We start from the raw sequence: 23,535 nt of genomic DNA, 5'->3' as shown, positions 1-23,535 counted from the left end.
AAGTTACTTTTGTTCGTCTTTGGAATACCAAAGACGGGAATCTGTCGTGTCACTGCATCAGAAAAAATGCACTTAAATCTCCATATTTTTAAGTTTATAGATGTGGATGGAAAGGACAAAACAACGACTCCGGTCAAGCGTATTATTTTTGCTATAATGTGTCAATTTCTTTTTTTTCAGCTCGACAAAGTTACTTTTTTTTCAATAAAACATAATATCAATCATCGTTATTGTTATTATTATTTGATTATTTTACAAGAGCCGGAAATGCTTCAAAGTTGTGCTTTTAGTGTGAAGTGCAGCGGGTTACAACATCCGGGCACCGGGGGCGGCTGTCATGGTGGACTCTGCACTGTCAGACTCGAACACTTCGGTGGGACCACACGGAAGATGCTGAAAACCCGGGAGCGGCTGGTGAGAAGTTTATGAGACATTCTTCTTTGCACACTTGCGGAATTCAAAGCAAAGTGTCATTTCCGCCCTAGTTGAACACTCCGACACGTCCGCAGTCATGAAGCCGAGCGCCGTGCTCGCTAGGCGGCAGCGTGTTGTTGTTGCTGCTTCCGTTGACGGTGGCCATAGCTACTGCTGCCGAGTCGGAGCGACTCCAGTTGGGCACAGAGGTCAACAGAGAGCCCTTCCATTTGGGGGTCATATCGAGCTTTGTGCAGCGCTGGTTACAAAAGTAGGGCTGTGTTACAGCTCCGTAATTCTATGAAGTCGAGCTTGTTAGCAGCGGGGCAGCTAACTGGCTAACCGGCGGCAGCAGCCGGTGGAGAGTGTTTTTACTCAACTTGTGGCTCGTAGTCATCGACCCTTTTATCTACGGGGTTTCGGACCCTCATCAACACGTTCAAAAGCGGGTGACACGTTTCCACGTCATGTCGTTGAACTGGTTTGACTCGGTTTTGCATATACTGAGTTTGGTTGTCAAATTGAGTGACTTATCTCGCTTCTTCTGTTTGGATATTCAAACGCGGAACCCGCCTGTTTGTCACAGCCGTCTGTGTGTGATGAAACGGACAGATAAAAGGTCCAGCTCAGTCGGAACCCAGTGGTCCGCGTGTGGAGTGGAGCACTGGTCGATGCAGCGAGGCTGACCTGTTGGGTATGTACAGTAGGTGGAGTGATCATCAAGAGTGAGACCGTTTGATGTGTCAGTCACTTCACTCTGCCCCTGTCCACTGCAGCAGAGACTAGTGATGTGAACTAGGTGTTCATGTGTCTAGGGGGAAATAGACGTGGCTCACCATTATCGCTAAATATATCTCAGCTACTGGCCGTCTCTTGACTTCATTTCCCTTTTTAAACATGCACTTTTTCAACAATGAACTTCCTGTTGTGTCTGTCACTTGCTCATGAATGTGTGTTACCTGATTGTCATGGAAGTCCAGCACCCGAGATGGTGGCTAGAGGACCCTGGTTATTATTTTTCACTGGTATGTGGTTGGTTGGTGCTGTTGTTGGCCCAAAGTTTCTTGATGTAGAAGTCTGGCCAGTAGTTGACACTTGGAGAGTCCCCTCTTCTCTGGACACAGATGACCAAACTCTCAAATCCATGTGGGACTCATTGAAGCTGTTCAGGGAGTACATTTATCTTGACCTGGTCTTGACCCTTGTTGTCTCGTGGGTATTGTTGTGGTTCTGGCTCTGTGGTGCCAAATTCTCCTGCTGTCATGTGTCATTACTCACCTGGTTGATTTATTTTGGGACTGTCAACCTGCCACTAATAAAACTGTGAGAAGCCTTAAGTGTAAGAGAAGAATTATTCTTTTGTAAACAAGTGTGTGTGTGTTAGCAGCCTGTCTTGAGCAATAAAGTTGTGAACCAGGATGTGAAGTACGTCTAAATAAAAAAAGATCCGTCCAGTGGCTGAGTGACGGTCACAGTCTGGTGTGTTTACTCTTCTCGTGTACCTGCATCAGCCCTGGTTGTGATCCGTGTCCAGATTCCCTGCTTCTCTCACGCTTGACTGCTTCTTCTATGAATCTTTGACGCTACATACGCTGACAGACAATCGTTTGAGTCCCACCATGACATTGTAGTGACTCATGGACTCAGCTGCTGCTGAAAGCGAATGATTGGTTTCTGTGATTCACAAACATGTTCAGCCGGTGTTCATATAGACTCTTCATCATATCTGGCCTGATGTGGCTCTAACACTGTACCAAGGCTCGGACAGCCCTGGTCTCCTTGAGGAAACGGTGTTCTGCTGACTCTTATGATGGAAGAATTGTGCTCTTCACGAGAGGTTCTGACCCGGGTTCACACCATAACTCGAACATGGTGTTTGAGTTGTGTGTAATTCAATATTGAGTTATGTGTGCCGTCGCGTTTGTCTTAAGCTGTTATTCCATCAGCACTGTCTTCTTGCTCAACATGGTTGTTGATGTCACCTGATTGGGTTCATGAACGAAGCACCATGATGTCATCTGAGGAGATTCTGTGCGTGAGCCGTCAGTGGAGCCACGTTTAAATGTGCAACAAAGGCTTGAGCTCACCTGTCAATCTCAGTTTGAATAATCCAAATGTTGTGGTGATGTGTGAACAGCAGTCGACTTGAAGAACCTGTATGGTGCATGAGTGATGCGTCATTCATGAGAGATCCAGGTTTGACTCTCAGGTTATTACATTTACACATGACTGCCCTGCTCTTTTGTTCCGATGAACCTGGCTGATTCTTTTATTGGAGCTTTCATGTTTCACAACAACAGCGTCACCACGCCTGTCCTTCGGCCTTTTATCCTCAGTCCAGCAGGGCGCGTTTTTGCTCTTGCCAAGTTTATCCTCTTCAGAATTGCTGACGTCGAGGGTGACAGGGAGGATGGCGAGGTACACTGTGGTCAACTAGCATGACAGCAAGCCTCTTGCTAATAGCCTAGCTGATTTACATCACGAGAAAGATGTTGACTGACCTGATGGACAGTCATCAGATTTCAACCAGGTTGCATGATTGTGTCTCGGCATTGAGATGGAGATTCCTAACCGTGATTTATAACTTTTTATTCTGTTTGCTATCTTAGTTTAATGTTCCCCGTTGTGTTAAATCATTTAACTTAAGTGTGTCACAGAAGTAGCGTTTTTCACTCAATAATTTTCCAACACAATCATGCTGCTTACGTTACTGCAGTGTGACACTGGTCGTAGACCTTCTGGTCACTCTACTACTACTTTCAACAAGCTTGGTGACCCTTACTCACAAGAGTATCAAGGTCCATCCTGCTGGGAAAAGGTCATGGGGCCAACCAGAAATAAGAACTTCAGGTGACTTACCAGAAAATTGGCAGGATGGTTTATAGTGGGCTGAATTTGTGCAGGGTGCTTGGTAGGTTCAAGAGCAGAACAGCTCAGTGGTCCTCACTACCTCATCCTGCTTGAAATGTGGCAGCAAGATAGAAAATGCAAAACTATAGATGCGTTAGGAGAACAGTGAGGCAAGAGGTCTCTGGACTTCAGTTGTGTTACCATGGTGAAGCTGCTCCAGCATCAAGCATGTTCATCTCTCCACTTTCTGGCGCTACACTTTCTGGCGCCACACCTTCGGAGCGTGACGGCTGTCGTCAGGCCTGTTCTACACGTGTTCTGCTGCAGCTCTTTCTGTTTGCCCAAATCCTAAAAATGACAAACATCTCGCACATCTGCCTTTGAGCAACGTCAACAGGCGGGTGAGGTAGACCTGGCCTGCAGCGACAGCACTGTCACTTGTGTCAGAGCCGCTGAAGGAGCTGGACGTGAGCAGTGGTGTTTGAACGGTGAGGGTGTCGGCAAGCCAAGATCATGGATGAAAACAAGGTAAAGGTGCTGACTCGGCTCTTCCTCGAGTACTTGTTTGATACACAGCTTACTTCTTATTAGGCTGCAGACGAATTACTTAAATCAAGTAAATATCTCTCAATTAATTTATCAGAGAATAGTCAGTGAAGTGGAAGCGTGGGAGACTTGATATAAAAGTTGGAGGAAGTTCGTTACAGCAAAGTTTGATCAAGTTGACACTGAAATCTATTGAATTTGATTTTTATTCACTTTTATTCATGCTGTTATTGCTGTAAAGAAACCAAATGTTTTTTATTCATCCACTTTTGTGCGTCACACTTTTGTGCGTCACACTTTTGTGCGTCACACTGAGGGACATGACTGATAAATGCATCTTGTTCTCTGTCTTTTGATGGTGAATGTGTTGAGGTGAAATGATTCTTATAGATTTAGGATCCTATAGTGTCAGAACTCCAGCCTGAGAAGGTTGTTCTGACGATGAGACAGCGCCTGATCTCAGGTGATGCTGGTTTTGCCAGTATATTGACTGTCCAGTATGTTCCGATTGTACTGGAGGACCAGTAAGGCTGGCCAGACGTGTGAAGTCATCTGAACAAGAGTCTGACCCCTCAGCTCTACACAACTGAAACGTTTTGATTGTTGAACAACCTAAACAGGTCGTACTCGCACAAACAGATTTATTTTGAAAGCTCAATATCATCCACTGAGTGTGTTTGAACACAGCAAGTCTACCCTCACGCACAGTTGCTGGTGACTTGAGCAGTCGTGAGACTCAGCAGAGCACCTACTCATTGACTGTCAACACAATGTTATGGTGAGTCAATTAGTACCCAGAAGACCCACAAATAAATTTGTTTTTACATAAAGAAAAACTCCAGAGCCAGACAGGACGCGGTTCCGCTTCAGCGTCTCTAAATGTCTTCCATAACAGTCCAAACACGTTGAGTCCCACTGTGTCATCCGGAGACTGAGGGGGATCCACGGTGACGACGTGTCACATCCCAATGTACTGATAAGGTATATGAGTCACCCGTGAATTTGACAGTAGAGTTTAGAATGGATTTGGATGTTTCCTTAAACATTTTAAAATAAGACAATATGTCACTGTGTGGTGTGTAGAAGAAGTGTACTAAATGAACAACAGACATGTCCCGTGAGCCCGGTTCATTGTGTTTCTGCCTTTATATTGTTCAATTATCACGTTACATCATTCATATCGATGTCAAAAAGAATAAAAGAATTCGTCATAAGGTTGATGTCACGAGCCCAGTCACTGTAGAACGAGATCCACCAGCTTCATGACATTTAGAAATGGCAACAATAGGGAAAAACCGGTCCCTTGTGCTCCTCTGAATTGAACGCATTCCTAGCGCACCTCTGAATTTTATTGTGTAAAGCATCTAAGCTTGCATTTGTCTCTTTTGTTCACGTCTGGGATGGTGCCAGGGGTTGTGTAACCAGAACCTGTTAATCCAAATGACTGTTTGTCGCGAGGAAAAGGTTCAGGCCGACATGAAGACGCACCTCTTACTGGTGGAGATAATGTTTTCCGGAAGGAAAGAAATCGGACCAGTTGTGAGCAGATCCTGTTCGATGTCAGTCCCCAACAATGGCACAACTCGCATGCAGTTTATTGATTGCCACGTGCTGGCTGAGGCCAAAGCCAATGATGTCAGAGGAGTGGCTTTTAAATGGAGTCCATGCGAGTGGTACAAAGGTGAACACTTTTAACATGAGATTTTGTATCTAATTTAAATGCAAATTGACTCCTGTTGACCAAAATGTGTGATATTGGCAAAACAACAGAGGCTGTGCTAAACTCACCGTTAGATCACTGACTCACGCTGTGCGTGGTGAGATGAGTAAAATATACGATATATGATAAAAGTGCAGTGAGCCTCCCATCCTGCAGAGGGTGAAAGTCTTCTCACTGATCCTCCCTAATCGTTTGCCTTATGTGCTCAGACTTTCTCTGGGTTTAACCCTTGACTCTTCCAACTTGCAGCCCTGTGGTCCTGGTGAACCGCTTTGCAGTCCAGTGTGTACAATTGGAACCGAAGTCCCGTTTTTTTCGTGGCAAATGCTGCACAGATGCCTCTGAAGTTAATCTTGACTGAGTCTGTGGTGGCTTAATTATCCCTGTGCTGGATCTGAAGAGGATGAGCGGAGTAAAGACGCAGATCAGAACCGTGTACCAGGGTTGTGTGTAGGTGTCGCTGTGAGCACAGCTATGAAGACTTGTTCACTCTTCTAAGTTGTTCAAGTTCAAGAGCGGAGTGTTTACTGTCGTCTGGCTTTCAGTCGTGGGCTACTGCAGTAGGTGTCTGTGGATCTTTCTGTTCTGAAAATCCAGACACATTAGTAGGGGCCAAACTCAGTGGCAATCCTCAGTACATGGAGATGAGCTTGTGTTTTTACACTAGCCCAGTGAGACTCTTGAAGCCCACGAGAGAACAATGGCTGGAGGTGTGTCAGAAATGCGTCTGTGTGACCAGGTTTTATTGCAGGTTTTTCAGGAATACACAGGAGGGGAACTAATTCCTGCCCACCCGTCATTTGTACCTGATCACAGCCCCACGGTCATGTGACCAGGCACCCTAACTGTTGTGTTGTGGTAATCCGCGGTGATCTCAAGAACTTCCTTGTGTTGTCGATTTTATTTGTCTAAGATGGAAGCAAGCGAATGCAAACATTAGCTTGTCAACGGTCCTTCATCTTTATAACATGCCAGGTGACCTGCAGGGCTTTCCTGATAATGGTGTTTGAGAAGGTGTGTACTCTAACAGGAGCTTCTCATCGCTGCCGCCCAAGTGTTTGAGCCGAGGGCTGAATGTTAAGTTACAGTTGCTCTGGCTTTGGTTCGGTTTGTTCCTGAATCTGGTTTCAGTTCATGTCGTTCCAAACTTGTTTCTGTCACTCGGATCGAACCCCAGTCTTCTTTATGGCCCGGAGGACATGAGGTGACTCAAGGTGAAGCTGGGCTGCAGTCCACAATCTATAACGTGAAGGAGCACATTGTCACACCCAAAGTTTTGATCACACCAATGTGGCTGGGCACTGAATTTCAAAAATCACTTTGATGTAGGTGGGGGGGGTCATCACCGATCAAAGTTCTACTTCAAAAACTCCATGGCATGGCTCTTTGTGCTGGCTTGTGGTCAGCATATCGCTGTGGACCATAACGTTGCCTGTTGTCATTCAGCTAAAGTTGCGTATTACCGTGAGCCAGTGTGAAACATCAAGCTAAATATATCAATATGTAATAATAATAATATAGCTAGATAATATCAACTGAGGGTGAAGAGGATCCATCCAACACTGTTCACCTGTCTGATGCTCTGTCTGAGATCAGTGTTGTTTACTGCTGTGAAAGTTTCTCACAGGTCTCTGTTGATGGCTCTCAGCTGGAGAGCAGAGCCGTGTCAGCGATCCTGCTGCCCGAGGTGACCGTTCAGAATCAGCTGTCGAACAAAAGTGCTGCAGGCAGCATTTTCACACTGAAGTTTGTTTGTGTGTGTCCGGAAGTCCTGGCAGGTTCAGGCAGGTCTCGGTCCGATGGCCGTCTATGGGGCGGTCTAACGTGGAAATGTTGAGTGGAGATGAGAAATACCAGGAAGTGGGTCAGCTGTGAGACTGCAGGGCCTGCTGCTGCTCATTACATCGCTCTCTTTTGAATCATCTGAAGTCTGAAAAGTCCTTCTTCTCCTCAGCAACATGTAACCTGACTCGTTTGTCTTCCAGCTTTCCGAGAGAGAAGCGTCCAGTGATGACGAGACCATGGTCCCGGTACTAACGTCCAAGAAGGCTAGTGAGCTCCCTGTCAATGAAGCCGCATGCGTCCTGCAGGTACTGTGGCTTCACTCTGGTGGTCCGCTAGACTGGTGAGAGCCAATCATTCATGTGGTTGTCGCCGCGGCAGGCGGACCTGCAGCGGGGGCTGAGCCAGGTGGAGGTGGACCGCCGGAGGGTCTACCATGGCTGGAACGAGTTCGACATCAGTGAAGATGAGCCTCTGTGGAAGAAGTACATCCTTCAGGTGACCTCTTGACACGGTGTTCAGCGGACCTGCGCTGCACCACTCTTACCACACCACACACACCCCTGGTGTAGAGCCTGTAATTGCACGCTGCGTGTCTGGTCACATGTCTGATGAGTGCGTTGGTCTGTTCGCTCACATTCACACAGCCCGCCGGACTTTCTCAGACCTCACGTGACCTTCTCCTCGTGCTGTAGTGCTGGAATGTGACGCACCCTGGCTCCTTGCTTTATCACACGACAAAGATCCTGCTGTGAAACATTAACATTGTTGAAGCTCCGATCACAGTCCTGCTGTGAGGATTCTGTTCCTCCAGGGAACACAGAGGTGGGGCAGGTCACCTCAGAGGCCACTCACTCGACATGGCGGTGCCACCTTACGCTCCCTCAATCTCCAGTGGAAAATGAAAGTCTGTTGCTTTAACAGTGACCTCATCAGCACTAAAGATGAAGCCTCACATGTTAAGTCGCTCCTTCTCCGCCGTGGACCTCGGTCTGCCTTCATGTTTACAGCGTTTTGCAGTTTCACTGCAGCAGAACGTGTCGGTGTGTGTATGTAGATCAGGACCGTGTAACTGGTTCATCCCTGTCCTCGTGGGCTCATCTGAGTTGATGTGGCAGCCCCACCCCGCCCCCACCTCCTGCTCCCTCCCCAGGATAAAGTCGATCCACTATTTTTATCTCGTGTCTGACAAGTCTGCAGTGACAGTTTTGTGAAAAGACCTGAAACCGAGGGTGGTCTGAGCATCGCAGATGCAACTTCTTCTGTTGGTGATTTGTGTAACCCATGGTGACCAGGCACCAGGAGCATAGGTCATGGACGGATGCTGGTTATGTCATCAGCAGCTCCACTGCTCTCACACACAGAGCCTTCTACTCCTCACCTCTCTAGCTTTGGAATATCTTTTAATGCTTCTTGGAGGAGACAAACAAACAATCAAAAACTCAGCAGACAGCCAAACAAAGACCTCCAGAAAACGGGGTAGCACACTGCTCCCAATTACTTTTAAAACAAGAAATAGGAGGCCAAAAAAGGAAGAGGAAAAAATACTGATGGCCCATTAAAAAACCTAGTCTTAGTGTGAATTTGAACTCTGTGGCACAGTCCTCTGCGAAGCTTCATATTCATGGTGCATGTAGACGTTTTGTCAGACTGAGATGAATCAGAGTCGTGAGCGCGCAGGGTGACGCCAGATTTGAGCTGATGAATAATAGAGTCAGCCTAGAGGGGGACGCGGCGTGTGGCTGTTGTCCTGACATCCTGGATGGAAACTCAGTGGAGGAGAAGGAAAGGAGACTCCCCCGGCAGCAGAATGAGACGTGTTATCACGCTCTGAGAGCTGCTGCGCTCGTGTTTCAGGAGAAGAAACCTGGGGCCTGGAATCTGAGGCGGGATCACCTCCCTGGTCTCACGGTCCTGACGCTGGTTCCATTACAGCTAGACACGTCACCATGGTAACTGGAGCTGCACAGCCTGAACTACAGAGAGAACAGATCCAGATGAGAGGAGGCCTGCGGGAGACTCGCTGAGGTCGTGGACCAAGAAAAATCTGAAATGTTTGACAAACGCAGGTGCGGAGACAGGTTCCAGATCAAAAGGAGCTGTGTAATGAAGTTGCAGAACTCGCAGAGAGTGTCTGAAACCACTTGGTCTGCTCCCTCATGTCGGCAGTTCTGAGCCCTCTTGAGCAGAGTTGGTCACCACACACTGGCAGGAGCTTGTGGTGGTCGTGATCTCTGAGGAGCTCATCTTAGAGGCGACGTGTTTTTGATCAGTTATTTTTAAACGTCCTCTGAGATGGTTTCATCGCTGACGGACGTCGTCATGGTAACTACTTCTCTGTGTCACAGTTCAAAGATCCTCTGATCCTGTTGCTGCTGGCCTCCGCTGTCATCAGTGTGGTCATGCACCAGTTTGATGATGCCATCAGCATCACTGTGGTCAGTGTCCCTCACATCCACACAGTTGATCAGTCACACGCTCTGGCTTCCTTCAATTCTTCTCCCCTCTGTCGCCCCCTGCAGGCCATCATCATCGTGGTGACCGTTGCCTTTGTCCAGGTGAGTCCAGGAAACCAACATGAGCTTGAGGTCATGTTGGTTTCCTGGACCTGTGTGTTGTGATGCCTTTGTTGACGTGCAGGAGTATCGATCTGAGAAATCTCTGGAGGAACTCGGGAAGCTGGTGCCTCCAGAATGTCACTGGTGGGTCACACTCGCACTCGAGCACACACACAGGCGAACTCTTCTGAGCATCACGCTCTCCTCTTCTCTCCTCAGTATCAGAGACGGGGTCCTGACCCACATGTTGGCCAGAGAGCTGGTTCCTGGAGACACTGTGTGTTTGTCAGTGGGAGAGCGCGTTCCTGCAGACCTGCGCCTGTTCGAGGTGAAAAAACACACACACACACACACACATTTGTCTTACAATCTTAGTGAGGACCGTCATTGACATCACCCTTTCCCCAGCCTCTCCCCCAAAACCTAACCATCTAAAACACGTGGCTAAACTTAACCTTTACTCTGACCCAAACTGATACCCAGTTATAATAACCAAGCTATTTTGTAGTTTTAACCCTCAAAATGAGCCTTAGTGCGGACCTACCAAAATGTTCTCACTGTGTTGCGTAAAAACTCATACAGGGTCTCACAAAGAAGAAGAACACATACAGGTTTGTCTCCCGTTTCCTCACTGACAAAACTTTTGAAACTCCCAGGCGACCGACCTCACCGTGGATGAGTCCAGTCTGACTGGAGAAACCACCCCGTGCCCCAAGTCCACGCTACACCAACCCCCCACCAGAAACGGTGACATCGCCTCACGATGCAACATTGCCTTCATGGGCACACTGGTGCGATGTGGCAAAGCAAAGGTACCGACACCATCTTCACATGCCTTCGGAGGAGAAACCAACTGTCTTCGGTTCTTCTTGCAGGGCATCGTTATCGGAACCGGTGAGAGCTCGGAGTTTGGGGAGGTCTTCAAGATGATGCAGGCGGAGGAGGTGAACTTCCTTCTGAGCCTTTGAGCTCAAGATCCTACCAGATGCAAAGCTTTCTGAAGTGACCAGGTTCTTTCTTCTGCAGGCTCCGAAGACGCCGCTTCAGAAGAGCATGGACCTGCTGGGGAAGCAGCTCTCGCTCTACTCCTTCGGCATCATCGGTGAGTTTGTGTGGTAAATATCTGCCTCATGTTGTCCTGACTGTCGATCTCCTTCAGGTGTCATCATGTTGGTGGGCTGGCTGCAAGGCAAGAAGGTCCTGGACATGTTTACCATCGGTGTCAGGTACCAGATGAACCTCAGTGTCTGATCCTGGAGTGACAGATGCTGGAACCGCGCTGGTTTCTGTGCTGCAGTTTGGCAGTGGCTGCCATCCCAGAAGGTCTGCCCATTGTGGTGACGGTCACTCTGGCGCTGGGCGTGATGCGCATGGTGAAAAAGAGAGCCATCGTGAAGAAGCTTCCCATCGTGGAGACTCTTGGTGAGCACACCGGTTGAGGTCTTCATTACCGTCAACCGGCAGAAATGTGACTCTGGTTTCCTCCCGCAGGCTGCTGCAACGTCATCTGCTCGGACAAAACGGGAACACTAACCAAGAATGAGATGACCGTCACGCAGTTGTACACGTCAGACGGACTCCACGCTGAGGTCTGAGGCGCTGCTGGAAGTCCACCATGGTGTTAATTCTGAGGCCGGTTTGGTGACCTACAGGTGACTGGCGTCGGCTACAACGGCACTGGAGAGGTTCTGATTGACGGCGAGGTGGTTCACGGCATCGCCTGCCCTTCCATCAGCAAGATAGTGGAGGTCAGTGTCTCCAGGTGCAGAGCCTGCTCAGGGGGAGACCCGTGGATACCAGCACTGCGTGTGTGTGTGTTCAGGTGGGCTGTGTGTGCAACGACTCCATCATCAAGAACGGAACTCTACTAGGGCGACCCACGGAGGGCGCTCTCATCGCTCTGGCCATGAAGGTACGAGCTGTGCCTTTATGAAACGTGTGTGTGTTTGTGACCTCGCTGTGGTGCCTCCTAGATGGGCCTGGAGGGTCTGCAGCATGAGTTTGTGCGTGTGGAGGAGAATCCCTTCAGCTCAGAGAAGAAGTGGATGTCTGTGCGCTGTGTGCACCGAACACAGAAGGTACACACACTCCAGAACACACGAATCAGTGCCATGCAAACACAGACGAAACTCGCACTGAGACACAATAACGCATGAACAAACACATTGGAACAGCTGCTAACACTCACAGTAGCCATGTCATGTCCAGCCCGCGGGCGCCCTCTAGTGGTTCTTTGAACGAACACTGTTTCAGGACAAGGCCGGTGTGGTCTTCATGAAAGGAGCGTACGAGCAGGTGATCCGCTTCTGCAGCTTCTACAACAGCCAAGGAGCTGCGCTCCCCCTCAACAACCAGCAGATGGAGCTGTACCAGCAGCAACTCAGCTACATGGGCACGGCAGGGCTCAGAGGTCAGTCACCGAGAATGGGCCAGTGTTGGAGGTGGCCGGGTTCGTCACGCTCGTCTCTCTGCTGCAGTCCTGGCGTTTGCTTCAGGCTCTGACATGGGGAACTTGACCTTCCTGGGTCTGGTGGGCATCATCGACCCGCCAAGGTCAGGGGTCAAGGAAGCGGTAGCTACGCTCATCGGCTCTGGCGTCGCCATCAAGATGATCACGGGAGACTCCAAGGAGACGGCCGTGTCCATTGGTGAGGAGGACGGGCCCCGCCCTCTCCATTTCAGTCACACACACAGACACACATCACAGCATGTGGTCAATGTCTCTGCAGCCAGTCGCCTGGGGCTCTACTCCAAAGGTTCTCAGTGCATGTCAGGAGACGAAGTGGATCAGCTGGATGTGCAGCAGCTCTCGGTCATGGTGCCCCGAGTGAGTGTGTGCGCGCGCACACATACACACTTGTATTTCTATCCTTGTGGAGACATTGCGAGGTTTCTCCTGGCCATCACCCTTCCCCCAGCCTCTCCCTCTAAACCTAACCAAAATACATGGCTCACCTGAACCAGGACTCTGAACCAAACTGGACCCCAGTTAGAATCACCCAGTTATTTTGACCTCTTCACCCTCAAATCGAGGCTTAACCACAATGTCATACGGTCCTCACAAGGATCGCGTTTTGTCAAGCATAGGTCCCCACAAACAAGCCCATACACTTGAGCTGTTACCAATAGAGAGCTGAGTTGCTCACCACACACTGACAGGAGCTTGTGGTGGTCGTGATCTCTGAGAAGCTCGTCTCAGGCACGGGCACACACACATGCACGGAAGCCTCAGTGTGTGATGGTATGAGTCTCTCTCCAGATCTCCGTCTTCTACCGTGCCAGCCCTCGACACAAGCTCAAGATCGTCAAGGTGACAGTCACATGACCCATCTCCATGTCTCCCGCCTGAGAGCCCAGGCTGACCTCTGACCCCTGCTGCAGTCGCTGCAGAACATAGGCGCCGTGGTGGCCATGACCGGCGATGGGGTGAACGACGCCGTGGCGCTGAAGGCTGCTGACATCGGCGTGGCGATGGGCCGGACGGGGACCGACGTCTGCAAGGAGGCAGCTGACATGATCCTGGTGGACGACGACTTCCAGACCATCATGTGAGTCTCCTGACACCCACCTGGTGACCAAGGGTCACATCCACTCTGTGTCCAGGTCGGCCATCGAGGAGGGGAAAGGCATCTACAACAACATCAAGAACTTTGTGCGCTTCCAGCTCAGCACGTGAGTCTGCCGCAGCATGGTGACCACGCTTCTGATGACCTGACCTGCCTCCCTCCTGCAGGAGCATCGCCGCCCTCACGCTCATCTCGCTGGCCACGCTGATGAACTTCCCCAACCCGCTCAACGCCATGCAGATCCTGTGGATCAACATCATCATGGACGGACCTCCTGCCCAGAGGTACGGCCGTCACCTGACTGGCCCGGAATCTCATGCTGATCCTCTCCATCCCGCTGGTCTTCCTCAGTTTGGGGGTGGAGCCTGTTGATCAGGACGTAATCAGGAAGCCGCCACGGAACCTGAGGGACAGCATCCTCACCCGCAGTCTGCTCTTCAAAGTGCTGGTGTCGGCCTTCATCATTGTGTGTGGAACACTGTTCGTCTTCTGGAGAGAGGTGAGGAAGAGGAGGAGGAGGAGGGCAGCGAAGGTGAGACTGACGGGTGGTGTCCGGGCCTCTCAGTTGCAGGACAACGTCATCACTCCTCGAGACACCACCATGACCTTCACCTGCTTCGTCTTCTTCGACATGTTCAATGCCCTCAGCTCACGCTCGCAGGTGAGTCATGAGACCGACCTTTCAGTCTACGACTAGTGGTTGTCACGCCAGACAGTTTTGCTGACTCTGCTGTCTGGTCTCAGACCCGGCTGGTCCACGAAATGGGTCTGTGCAGCAACAGAACCTTCTGCTTCGCCGTGCTGGCGTCCATCATGGGGCAACTGCTGGTCATCTACTTCCCTCCACTGCAGAGCATCTTCCAGACCGAGAGCCTCAGCATCTTCGGTAACCACCGCGTCACGTGACCCTGACCTCTGCTCATGACCTTTGACATAGGGGAGTAACGGGTGCTTCCTCCACAGACCTGATGTTCCTGGTGGGGCTCACGTCCTCGGTGTGCGTGGTGTCCGAGGTCATGAAGCGGGTGGAGCGGGGGCGGGGAGGCGAGCGCGACCCCCCCACAGACTGCTTCCACGAGGTATGACGTCAGCAGCGCCGCCAGCCGACATCATGTGGGAAAAGAGGCGGGGATATGGGACTTGTGAACTGCGGTGGTCGCCGGGCAGACCGGCCCAGATCGATCTGGGTCTCCCTGCTGAGCCCGGCGGCCTGGCCCGCGGCAGCGGTGTAGCTCCGCCCCTTCTGGTCAGCACAACCTCTCCTCATCCTCATCCTCACCTCAGTCCAGTCCGGAGCGGATCCAGTCCTGCAGGTGTTGACCACTGTTGTGACCCCGGAGCCACCTGACATAAAACTGTTTCTGTACCATGGGAAGGTTTCTCCGCAGGTTTTTAAGTGGCTCGCTAACTGGACTTCCTGTTGAATCAAAATAAGTTAATTTAAATGTTTTATATTTTGTTTTTTAATTATTCCGTTGGTCTCATTAAAGAGCGTTGATTCGTCCCTGCTGTGCTTCTTGCACCTGCACCGTCAGTCTCACTCATTCAGACGGACACGTCAGCATTTCATCTGCAGTCGTGTTCCTGCATCACACTCTTTATTGCTGATGGTGAACGTGTTGCTCATATTGTTCAGTTTTCTCTCCCAACCTTCCCTTGGACCCTGGCTAGCTGGGACTCCAACAACAGAAACGGATGATGTTGAACTCCATGAAAGAAAAAAAAGTTGACTGGAAAGAAATGGTTTATAAAAACCAGGACTCGACCATCAACCACATGCAGGCAGGTCAGCTTGACCAAGTCACTCACAAGTGGTGAAGGAGTCATTGACTTGGAGCAGCAGGTCTTAAAATGAGAAGGATACAAACGTAAAGACTTGGTGACCCAAGTTAATAGAGGAGACCTGAGGCAAACTAAAAAGCCTGTTTGGCTGGTAAGAGTCAGGAGTTTTCAGGTGAATCCTTCCGTCCAAGTCATGAGTCATCACCGCTTCAGTGGGTCGAGTCTACATGGGAGTGCTTGATCCAGTCAGAGTGAGTTCATGAGGTAGAGCTCTTCAGGGTTCGCACTGTTAAGTCACGTGAGCAACGCCGAGTCTTTGACTCTTAACAAGTCAATGTGGAGTGACTGAGGTTGAACTGAAACAGAACAGTTGAAACCCGAGTATGAACGTGTCAGACGAGTCACTCAATCAAGTTACAGGCGAGTGCTCGAGGGTTAGGACTCGCAAACTTGAAGGTGACCTGCAGTCAGTCAGGAGGACGAGTCGGTAGTCGCAAACTTGAAGCTACAGACACAAGTGAGCATAAAGGACGAGTCACAGTCGAGTCTTTGACCACAGCTGAGATGAAGGTGGAGCTCCCACGAGTTCCACCAACCGTAGCGCCACCTGCAGGTTGACTTTATGTCTGTGGTCGGACATGAAGAGTCACAACTGACAGGCCAGGAAACTGCCGAGTCATGAGAGATGAGTCCGGACTGGAGGGTGGGGTCAGAGGACCTTCTGCAGGATGGCGTTGGGCACCTCCAGCGTCTCGTCCTTCACCAGCACGATATCGTACGACTCGAGGAACTTGTCCAGCCGCTCGTCCACCTGCAGCGACAGTCAGAGCTGAGACCTTCACCGGACACCTTGATGCCGTCCTCTCACCTTGTCGTTGAGGAAGCCGATCTTCAGGATGTTCTCCACGTTGGGAACGCCGTCGGCCATGGTCAGGTCGCCCAGCGAGTCGCCCATCAGCACGATGTTGCAGTTCTCCTTCTGCTGCTTGAAGTAGTCGGTGTTCCTCAGGGCGCCGTCGTGCTTGTTGTACACGTGGATCAGCTCGCCTTTGAAACCCCGCAGCACGCCCTGACACGGCAGCACACACTCAGATGCCGCAGACGCCACGCAGCAGGAGGCGGAGACTCACGTTCTCGTCGAAGTCCATGAAGTTGGAGACCACCTTGACGTTGGCATGGTAGACGCCCGCCTGCCGGATGAGCTCCTCCAGGACGTCGCCCAGACCGGCCGAGAAGATGAAGACGGGGACGTTGTGCTGGTGGAGCCGGTCGAAGAACTGCTCGTAGCCCTCCCTGCAGGACGCGGTTAGCCGTCACCATGGCCCACATCTTCATCACTGCTCTCCTCATCCTCACCTGAGCGCCGCGTCCGACTCTCGCACCACCTCCGGGAGCTTGTCCTTCTCGATCCTCTGCTCCACCAGCAGCGTGTGAGACTTGAAGTACCTGCACAGCACGCGGGTCAGGGCGCAGGCCAGGAGCGCGGACCGGGTCTCGGGTGACTCACCACTCCACGATGAAGGGGAACTTCTCCTCCATGCTGAGGTTGGGGTCGATCTCAATGGGGTAGTACTTGTTCTTCAGCTGCAGCAGCTTCTGCCGACACTCCTCTGTCACCAGGCTGCAGTTGTCGATGATATCTGAGGACCAGAACCGGGTCAGGATCCCCACGGGAGCGGCTCAGGCTCCCGACCCAAGGACTCACTGTGACACGTCGGACAACGTTTGCCGTTGACGGAGAACTTGCTCAAGGTCATGTCGAAGTCCGTGATGATCTGTGACACACACACGTGAGACCATGCAGACCTGCAGCAGCAGCACCTGGACCTGGTACCTGAAGCTTGGAGGCTCCTCCTTTGATGAGGCCGCAGATGATCTGCTCCACCCGCTCGGGGTCTCGCATGTGGACCGTCGACTTCTCGAACTGAGGCATCTGAGGAACCGCAGGAGTCAGAGTCAACAAGAGTCGGAGTCACCGGGAGTCAGTCAACAAGAGTGAGAGTCAACAGGAGTCAGAGTCAACAAGAGTCACAGCCAACAGGACTCAGAGTCACCGGGAGTCAGAGTCAACAGGACTCAGAGTCAAGAGGAGTGGGAGTCAACAAGAGTCAGAGTCAAGGGGAGTCAGAGTCACCAGAACTTTGAGTCAATAAGAGTCAGAGTCAACAAGAGTTGCAGTCAACAGAAGTCAGAGTCAACAGGACTCTGAGTCAACATGAGTCAGAGTCAACCGTCAACTCTTCGGCTTCGGTTCACTTCATTCTTGCACCACGTCTCTCAGCTGTCACTCAGGTCGAGCTCCTGTCATGTGACTTCGTGGCTTCAGGGGAACGTTCTCTCAAACTGCCGTGTGTGTTCGAACCGACTTTTCTGACCTGGACGTTCTGGTTCGACAAGGTGCGTGTGTGTGTTCCTCTACTTTACTTTAATCAACACTATAAAACAGCTCTCTAATTAATATTCACAGTGAAGGTTTAGTCATGTTCAGTCATGTGTTTTAGATGGTTATGTCAATGACAGTCCTCACAAGGATAGAAAGACAGACGCGTATGTGTGTCTGCGTGTCTGGGCGAGTGTGGCTGCCGTGTCCTGTCTGTCGGGGTCTGCTGACTCCTGAATGCTTGGAATCTTGTTGTGTAACACGCTCGACCACCTGAAACCTACTGACACACTTTCCAGATCTGAACTCTGATTTGGTCCCAGCTGCTGTGAAACAACAAACCTGATCTGCAACAACATGAATCGTGAACATTTGACCGTTCATGCCCTGAACCGACAGACTTGGAGAGCGCGGAGATGAACACATGAATCAGAGGCAGCAGACGTGAGGGCGCCACTGCAGCCTGTTCACCTTCACTCACTCACTAACACATTCATTCACACACTCACACACACATTCACTCACTCACTCGCACACACATTCACTCACTCACTCGCACACACATTCACTCACTCACTCGCACACACATTCACTCACTCACTCGCACACACATTCACTCACTCACTCGCACACACATTCACTCACTCACTCACACACACATTCACTCACACACTCACTAACTCACTCGCACACACACACACTCACACACACACATTCACTCACTCACTCGCACACACACATTCACTCACTCACTCGCACACACATTCACTCATACACTCACTCGCACACACATTCACTCACTCACTCACACACACATTCACTCACACACTCACTAACTCACTCGCACACACACACTCACTCACACACACACATTCACTCACTCACTCGCACACACACATTCACTCACTCACTCGCACACACATTCACTCATACACTCACTCACACACACACATTCACTCACTCACCTCAGGTTTGTCGTCTCAGCCAAAACAAAAAAGTGAGGAAACGTTTTGGTCTCAGCCGAAGACCTTTATAGCCTCAGAGAGGCGACGCCCCCAAACACCCCCCACAAGCCCCGCCCACCAACACACACACACAGTGGTAAACTCCAGCTGACACACGTCAACACACACATAAATAGACAGACTGCGGTCAGTGACATTTAAATCTGCCCAGTCATGTGACCTTTCACCTCCAACACCTAAAGCCAGTCTGACTAGTGTTCAGAGCCACAAACATTCCGCTGACATTAGCTTGCCATAACATTATGACCACCTGCTGCTCTACTTCAGCACCCAAACCTCACCACGCGGCAGTGGTCAGTGGCCAGGGTGCTCCGTCACACACTTCTTTTCTCGATGTTTTTATTTTCCAAACTGGAGTTGTTGTCGAGGCAGAACCTCCAGACCCGACCTGCACTCGGCCCCGCCCGACTCGCTTGTAACCTGAGAACGCTGACCCACTTTCTGGAGCCTGATGGGGTTCATGACTCCGCTCAGGTCGCATCAGCAGGGGGCAGCAGAGATGTGGGCCCGACCACTGAGTGCTCCAGGACTCTGAGCGTCGCCCTCTGCGATCGCTTCGGATTGGTCACTGCGTCGCGATCGCCAAAACATCGACGTTAAATTACTTCAGCGGAGCTTGAGCAACTCTGATAAGAGAAAGTGATGATCGGAGCGAAAACATCTCGGAATCTCCTCTCTCAGTTGGCAGGTCAAAGGTCATCAAGTGAATGATGACGTCAGCAGGTTTGATAAGGAGCACCGTGATGACAGCACACACGGAGGCACCATTTCACCCCCGGCGCAGTATGGCGAGCTGGACCGAGCCGGCAACCCCAGGACGGACCCCTGGCAGCTACATGGCCCGGATGCACCGCGTCACCCGGGGAACACAAACTCGCTGCTCCACCCCATGTTCAAACAGCAAAACTGCGCCTCTGTTTACAAACGCTGATCACCAAACGAAATTGAACAAACAAAAATAATACAGTGGCTCCAACACAAACCACATGGAGGAGCCGTAACATTATGACCAGCACAGCCTCATTACATTGATGAGAGAGAGTGGCAAAAACCTCCACATCTCAAACGTTCATCTGCTGCTCAAGTCTGAAAACGCCTCAGGACACTTATCAGCAAGAGCCAGCGGTCGCCACGGCAACCTCAAGATCAGAGGACCTCATGATTCAGCTTCTGATGCTGCCCTCTAGTGGGAGCAACAGTTTGAAACATCAAAGTCTGAAGAATGTTTTGTGGGAGGAAATCAGAGTCTGTAGGGAAAACCGACAGCTCGAATGGCACAATGATCTTTAGATGTTCCACTGTCGCTGACTGAATTTCCTGTTCCACGTCCCCATGCCAGAGTGGAGGAGCAGTTCTTCCACACTGTCTACGACAACAACCCTTGAGGACTTTTCAGCTGCAGGCACATTCCCGTGCCAGAGTGGAGGAGCGGTTCGTCCGCACTGAAACTTGCTTCATCTGTGATGGACAGCCAGAGGCCATGTGACAGCCTCGGCAGAGGGGTAGCCAGAGTCACACTGGCCTGCTGCTGTGACCTCCACACAGCTGCTGACAAACAGGAAGCGCACGACTCGAGACTGGTCACCTTCAGATGCAAGAATGATGTCTGGACACACTGTTTCTGGAGACTATGCTCTCGTTTAATTTATACTAACTACAAGCAGAATAATAATCCGAAAATACATTAAGATACACGAACAACATGAATATTAATTAATTCCCTAAATGATTGATTGATTGATTGCACAACCTATGAAATAAAATAAACATTTAAACTTCTGCAACGTTTCCAATAGTTTCCTTCACATCAATAACTACGTCTAACTATTGGTTAAAGGGGTAGAAACATCAAAGTCATAATTTACGTCGGGGAAAACTACGACACTTTTCAGTTTGGAGAAAAATAAAAGCTTTTATTTTGAAGCCATAGAGGCCACATCCTGTTTCGACCCAGCTATCGCGCCCATAACGGAAACGAACACTTTGCGCTGTCACTCACCATTTCGATTATTCTAGTTTTCTTCCCGGCTCGGTTCTTCTTGTTGACGATGTACTGGGCCAGAACCGCGCCGCCCAGCAGCGCGCAGACGCCGGCACTGGCCGCCGCCCCGACCTTCATCACAGCCGCCCTGTCCATGAACATCCGCCGCTGCTGCTCCGCCCGCCGGAGAGTCCCGAGTAGCTCCGAGCGTCCAAAGATCGTCGGTGCTCAAGACGACTGCCTCCTCTGTCCACTTCCTCCGCTTCACACGTCAATTGTGAAGTTTCTTCATTTTGTCCGAAATATCATAAAACGTATTCAACGAACGCTGCCAGAAATTAGTTGTGAAGTATAATTATTGCTATTTATTCTTTGAGTTCTCAATTACAATTGTTCAGAATTTTAAAAGTCTAAACATTTTTAGGTTCAACGCATGTACAATGTCTCATTCATATACATCCACATTTCTGCGTTACTTCTTTCCTCATATTATTTTCTTGAAAGGTGTGAAACCTCTGCATTCAACTCGCATTCGAGACATGACATCACGTGACCAGTTTATCCGGACTGTGCGTCACGTGACCGTGACTGCATACGCTCTGTTTTCAGGTTTATTTGGATATGATTCATTTGTTCTCAATCGAAGACAGAAGCCACGTTTTTGATGCCACAGTTTAAAACAACTCAAAATGAATCTGTGGAAAGTTCTTAAACGTGTTCTTTCTTGATGTGGAGACACGTTTGTCTTTTGTTCATTTGCGAAAGATTAGTCCCAGAAACAGATCCAGTCAGTCTCAAGGCCAAAATGATGCATGTTCAATAACTATCAGTAAAACAGTTAATTATGGATAAACACATTGGATTCCATAATCTAACAAACACTTTTTGCATCATGTTATCTTTGGCACACCCCATGACAAGATGGAAATTTGTGAGTATTGAACACATAAAACCAGACAAAAATAAACACATCAGTTTTAATTTGACAGCGTAATCATCAACTCAGCAGACGATATTTAAATACAGTGGAAGCCTTCTGTGCATCCTGAGCAAGTCACGACTCAGTCCAGATCTATTTCAGTCCTAGTCTCAGTCATTGCTCCAGGGGCTTCAGACCTCGGGCCTCCTCCAGCTGGTGCAGCGTTTCCTCCCACTGAGTGAACTGCTTGGAGAGCAGGAACATCTGTGGAGGACACACGTCAGAGCACTTCCCACAGGTGTAAGTTCTGAGAGTGGCGAGACGCTGCATTACCATCTTGTTGTATTCGTCAAATAGCTTCTTCACCTCCAGAGACTGAGACTCCGACTGATCCTGAACCAACAGCGAGAGAAATGCTATGAACCAGGCGTTTGACTGCATGTTCAGACTTGCCATCTAGCAACTTCAGTCATTATTTTGATAACACACTGCAACTCTGACTCACTTCCTGTTTAGTTTTAACCAAAATATTACACTTCCTTTTAGTTCACAGAGACATGAAAACAAATTGACAATACACACTACGAGTACCTGCTGTTTGATGTGAATCTGTGAGAGTCGCTGCAGTTTGGTGGTATGTTCAGGGACGTCTGTAAAGACAGGAGGGGAGATGCATTTAGAAAGCTCTGTGGCTGGAGTGACATGAACATGAGGACTCACCTCTGACGTAGGTGCTGTCCAGGAGAGGTTGCAGGTTACTGACCTGCTCCAGCAGAGAGGCCTGAGAGAGCAGGAAGTCCTCCTCTGTCACAAACAGACAGTCAGAGCCAGAACCATACTGACAGTGACGTTTGCTCACAAGGTCCAGGCGACAACAACTTGGAAAGCTGAATGTTCCAAACCCACAACATCAACTTGACTAGACTCTCATCTTTCCTCACCAGCCAGGATGAACTCCAGCTTCATTGCGTCAGGGACTGTGATGTGGTCAGTGAACTGGGGGTCCAGGTACTTGATGAGGTCCTCAACTGCAACACAATGATACAGTGTTCACGCACTGCCGATCCCAGAATTGAGAATAAGAGCCAACCAGTGTGCTGCGTTTGTGGCTACTCACTTTTCTTGTGCAGGATCTTGACACGCTCTCTCTTGTTGGCCGTGTTGGTCAGACCAGCCTGGATGCGAGCGAGGGACTCTGCACACTGGTGGAGGAATAAAACCATTACAGGAGATTTAAACCAACAACCTCTCTACAAGTTCTGGATACAATTTAATCAGTTTAAATGGTCGTCTGACACAGTTATCGGCTGATAAACTCGTCATGTGCTTCTCTCTTGACCGGAGCACAAGTTGATCTTTGTTCCTATTCGTTTGAAAGTCCAAAAATGCTAAGACAAAATGATCATAAGTAAAGCGACCCAACAGACATGCGATATAACTTCTTATTATTTTGAGTGACAGGCACCTTAGTTATATTTGTATCATAATGTCAAATTGGGATGAATTAATTACACTGAAGAAAGACACTTTGTTATGCTGTATAGGTTAAGTCGCATATAAAACACGGATTGTTTGAAGCAACTGAGTAGGGCGTTGACAGTTAGCATCCTGAGCCGTGTTGTGCTAGCAGCAAGCTTTCGTTTACAAAAAATAACAAACAGTGACAAATAACCTTCACTGGTTTTCCACTCTGGTTCCTTCTTTCGCCGTAAATCCGAGTCTCCAGCGCCTGAAGACGCATTTCCAAGTCATCCGAGCTCGTTTTCTTCTCCATCTTGCTTGCTAGCTTGGCTGCAGACAACAGCGCGAACAGTGACGTCACGTCGACGCGTTGACGTCCGTGAACGTATGAGATGCAGGAAACTATAATTTATTATTTTTATGTAACGTGACGTTAATTGAAATGCGGCCATCTCAGAAGTTATTGGGTTCATTTGACATGTATTATTTTATGTTCATATTTTATTTTAGCAACTAACCGAGCGCCTGTTTCCGTCGGGTTGGAACTTGAA

At 49.7% G+C, this 23,535-nt stretch overlaps 3 protein-coding genes across 5 annotated transcripts; 1 reads left to right on the top strand and 2 right to left on the bottom strand.

Moving 5' to 3' along the window:
* The first annotated feature begins 311 nt into the window (after positions 1–311).
* Positions 312–14,949, top strand: atp2c1 (ATPase secretory pathway Ca2+ transporting 1). 2 transcript variants are annotated; one of them, XM_053887508.1, is made up of 27 exons: positions 312–414; positions 7,516–7,620; positions 7,694–7,810; positions 9,661–9,750; positions 9,835–9,870; positions 9,953–10,014; positions 10,090–10,198; positions 10,527–10,682; positions 10,746–10,814; positions 10,897–10,972; positions 11,030–11,096; positions 11,168–11,292; positions 11,362–11,459; positions 11,523–11,618; positions 11,693–11,782; positions 11,844–11,948; positions 12,124–12,280; positions 12,348–12,518; positions 12,600–12,697; positions 13,130–13,180; positions 13,252–13,418; positions 13,474–13,542; positions 13,604–13,720; positions 13,788–13,935; positions 14,002–14,097; positions 14,181–14,322; positions 14,400–14,949. In XM_053887508.1, the coding sequence occupies exons 1-27, from the start codon at positions 391–393 to the stop codon at positions 14,519–14,521; spliced, it is 2,763 nt and encodes a 920-aa protein (XP_053743483.1). In that variant the 5' UTR covers positions 312–390; the 3' UTR covers positions 14,522–14,949. The 2 variants fall into 2 exon arrangements, with proteins under 2 accessions (XP_053743483.1, XP_053743482.1); XM_053887507.1 differs by having other exon boundaries at positions 10,527–10,814.
* Positions 14,950–14,997: 48 nt separating this feature from the next.
* nt5c3a (5'-nucleotidase, cytosolic IIIA) lies at positions 14,998–20,763 on the bottom strand. 2 transcript variants are annotated; one of them, XM_053887509.1, is made up of 8 exons: positions 20,623–20,763; positions 17,053–17,151; positions 16,924–16,993; positions 16,726–16,858; positions 16,575–16,664; positions 16,349–16,511; positions 16,087–16,287; positions 14,998–16,029 (listed from the first exon to the last, which is right to left on the bottom strand). In XM_053887509.1, the coding sequence occupies exons 1-8, from the start codon at positions 20,758–20,760 to the stop codon at positions 15,928–15,930; spliced, it is 996 nt and encodes a 331-aa protein (XP_053743484.1). In that variant the 5' UTR covers positions 20,761–20,763; the 3' UTR covers positions 14,998–15,927. The 2 variants fall into 2 exon arrangements, with proteins under 2 accessions (XP_053743484.1, XP_053743485.1); XM_053887510.1 differs by lacking the exon at positions 20,623–20,763 and adding an exon at positions 18,564–18,616.
* A 263-nt stretch (positions 20,764–21,026) lies between these two features.
* On the bottom strand, positions 21,027–23,340 carry dctn3 (dynactin 3 (p22)). Its single transcript, XM_053888288.1, has 7 exons — positions 23,196–23,340; positions 22,641–22,725; positions 22,465–22,551; positions 22,244–22,327; positions 22,115–22,173; positions 21,857–21,916; positions 21,027–21,787 (listed from the first exon to the last, which is right to left on the bottom strand). The coding sequence occupies exons 1-7, from the start codon at positions 23,295–23,297 to the stop codon at positions 21,698–21,700; spliced, it is 567 nt and encodes a 188-aa protein (XP_053744263.1). The 5' UTR covers positions 23,298–23,340; the 3' UTR covers positions 21,027–21,697.
* Between the last annotated feature and the right edge of the window lie 195 nt (positions 23,341–23,535).

This window comes from Synchiropus splendidus, chromosome 15 (assembly GCF_027744825.2).
Source record: "Synchiropus splendidus isolate RoL2022-P1 chromosome 15, RoL_Sspl_1.0, whole genome shotgun sequence".
NCBI classification, from domain to species: Eukaryota; Metazoa; Chordata; class Actinopteri; order Syngnathiformes; family Callionymidae; genus Synchiropus; species Synchiropus splendidus.
This window is presented reverse-complemented; position numbering and strand designations above follow the sequence as displayed.

Coding starts and splice junctions, on each gene's coding strand:
- atp2c1 (XM_053887507.1), top strand. CDS start 391: ATGCTGAAAACCCGGGAGCGGCTG. Junction 12,281..12,347: donor GGGCACGGCAGGGCTCAGAG/GTCAGTCACCGA, acceptor TCTCTGCTGCAG/TCCTGGCGTTTGCTTCAGGC. Junction 14,323..14,399: donor CGAGAGCCTCAGCATCTTCG/GTAACCACCGCG, acceptor CTTCCTCCACAG/ACCTGATGTTCCTGGTGGGG.
- nt5c3a (XM_053887509.1), bottom strand. CDS start 20,760: ATGGACAGGGCGGCTGTGATGAAGGTCGGGGCGGCGGCCAGTGCCGGC. Junction 16,512..16,574: donor GAGTCGGACGCGGCGCTCAG/GTGAGGATGAGG, acceptor CGCGTCCTGCAG/GGAGGGCTACGAGCAGTTCT. Junction 16,288..16,348: donor TCATGGACTTCGACGAGAAC/GTGAGTCTCCGC, acceptor CTGCCGTGTCAG/GGCGTGCTGCGGGGTTTCAA.
- dctn3 (XM_053888288.1), bottom strand. CDS start 23,297: ATGGAGAAGAAAACGAGCTCGGATGACTTGGAAATGCGTCTTCAGGCG. Junction 22,552..22,640: donor CAAGATCCTGCACAAGAAAA/GTGAGTAGCCAC, acceptor ATTGTGTTGCAG/TTGAGGACCTCATCAAGTAC. Junction 21,788..21,856: donor TTGACGAATACAACAAGATG/GTAATGCAGCGT, acceptor TGTCCTCCACAG/ATGTTCCTGCTCTCCAAGCA.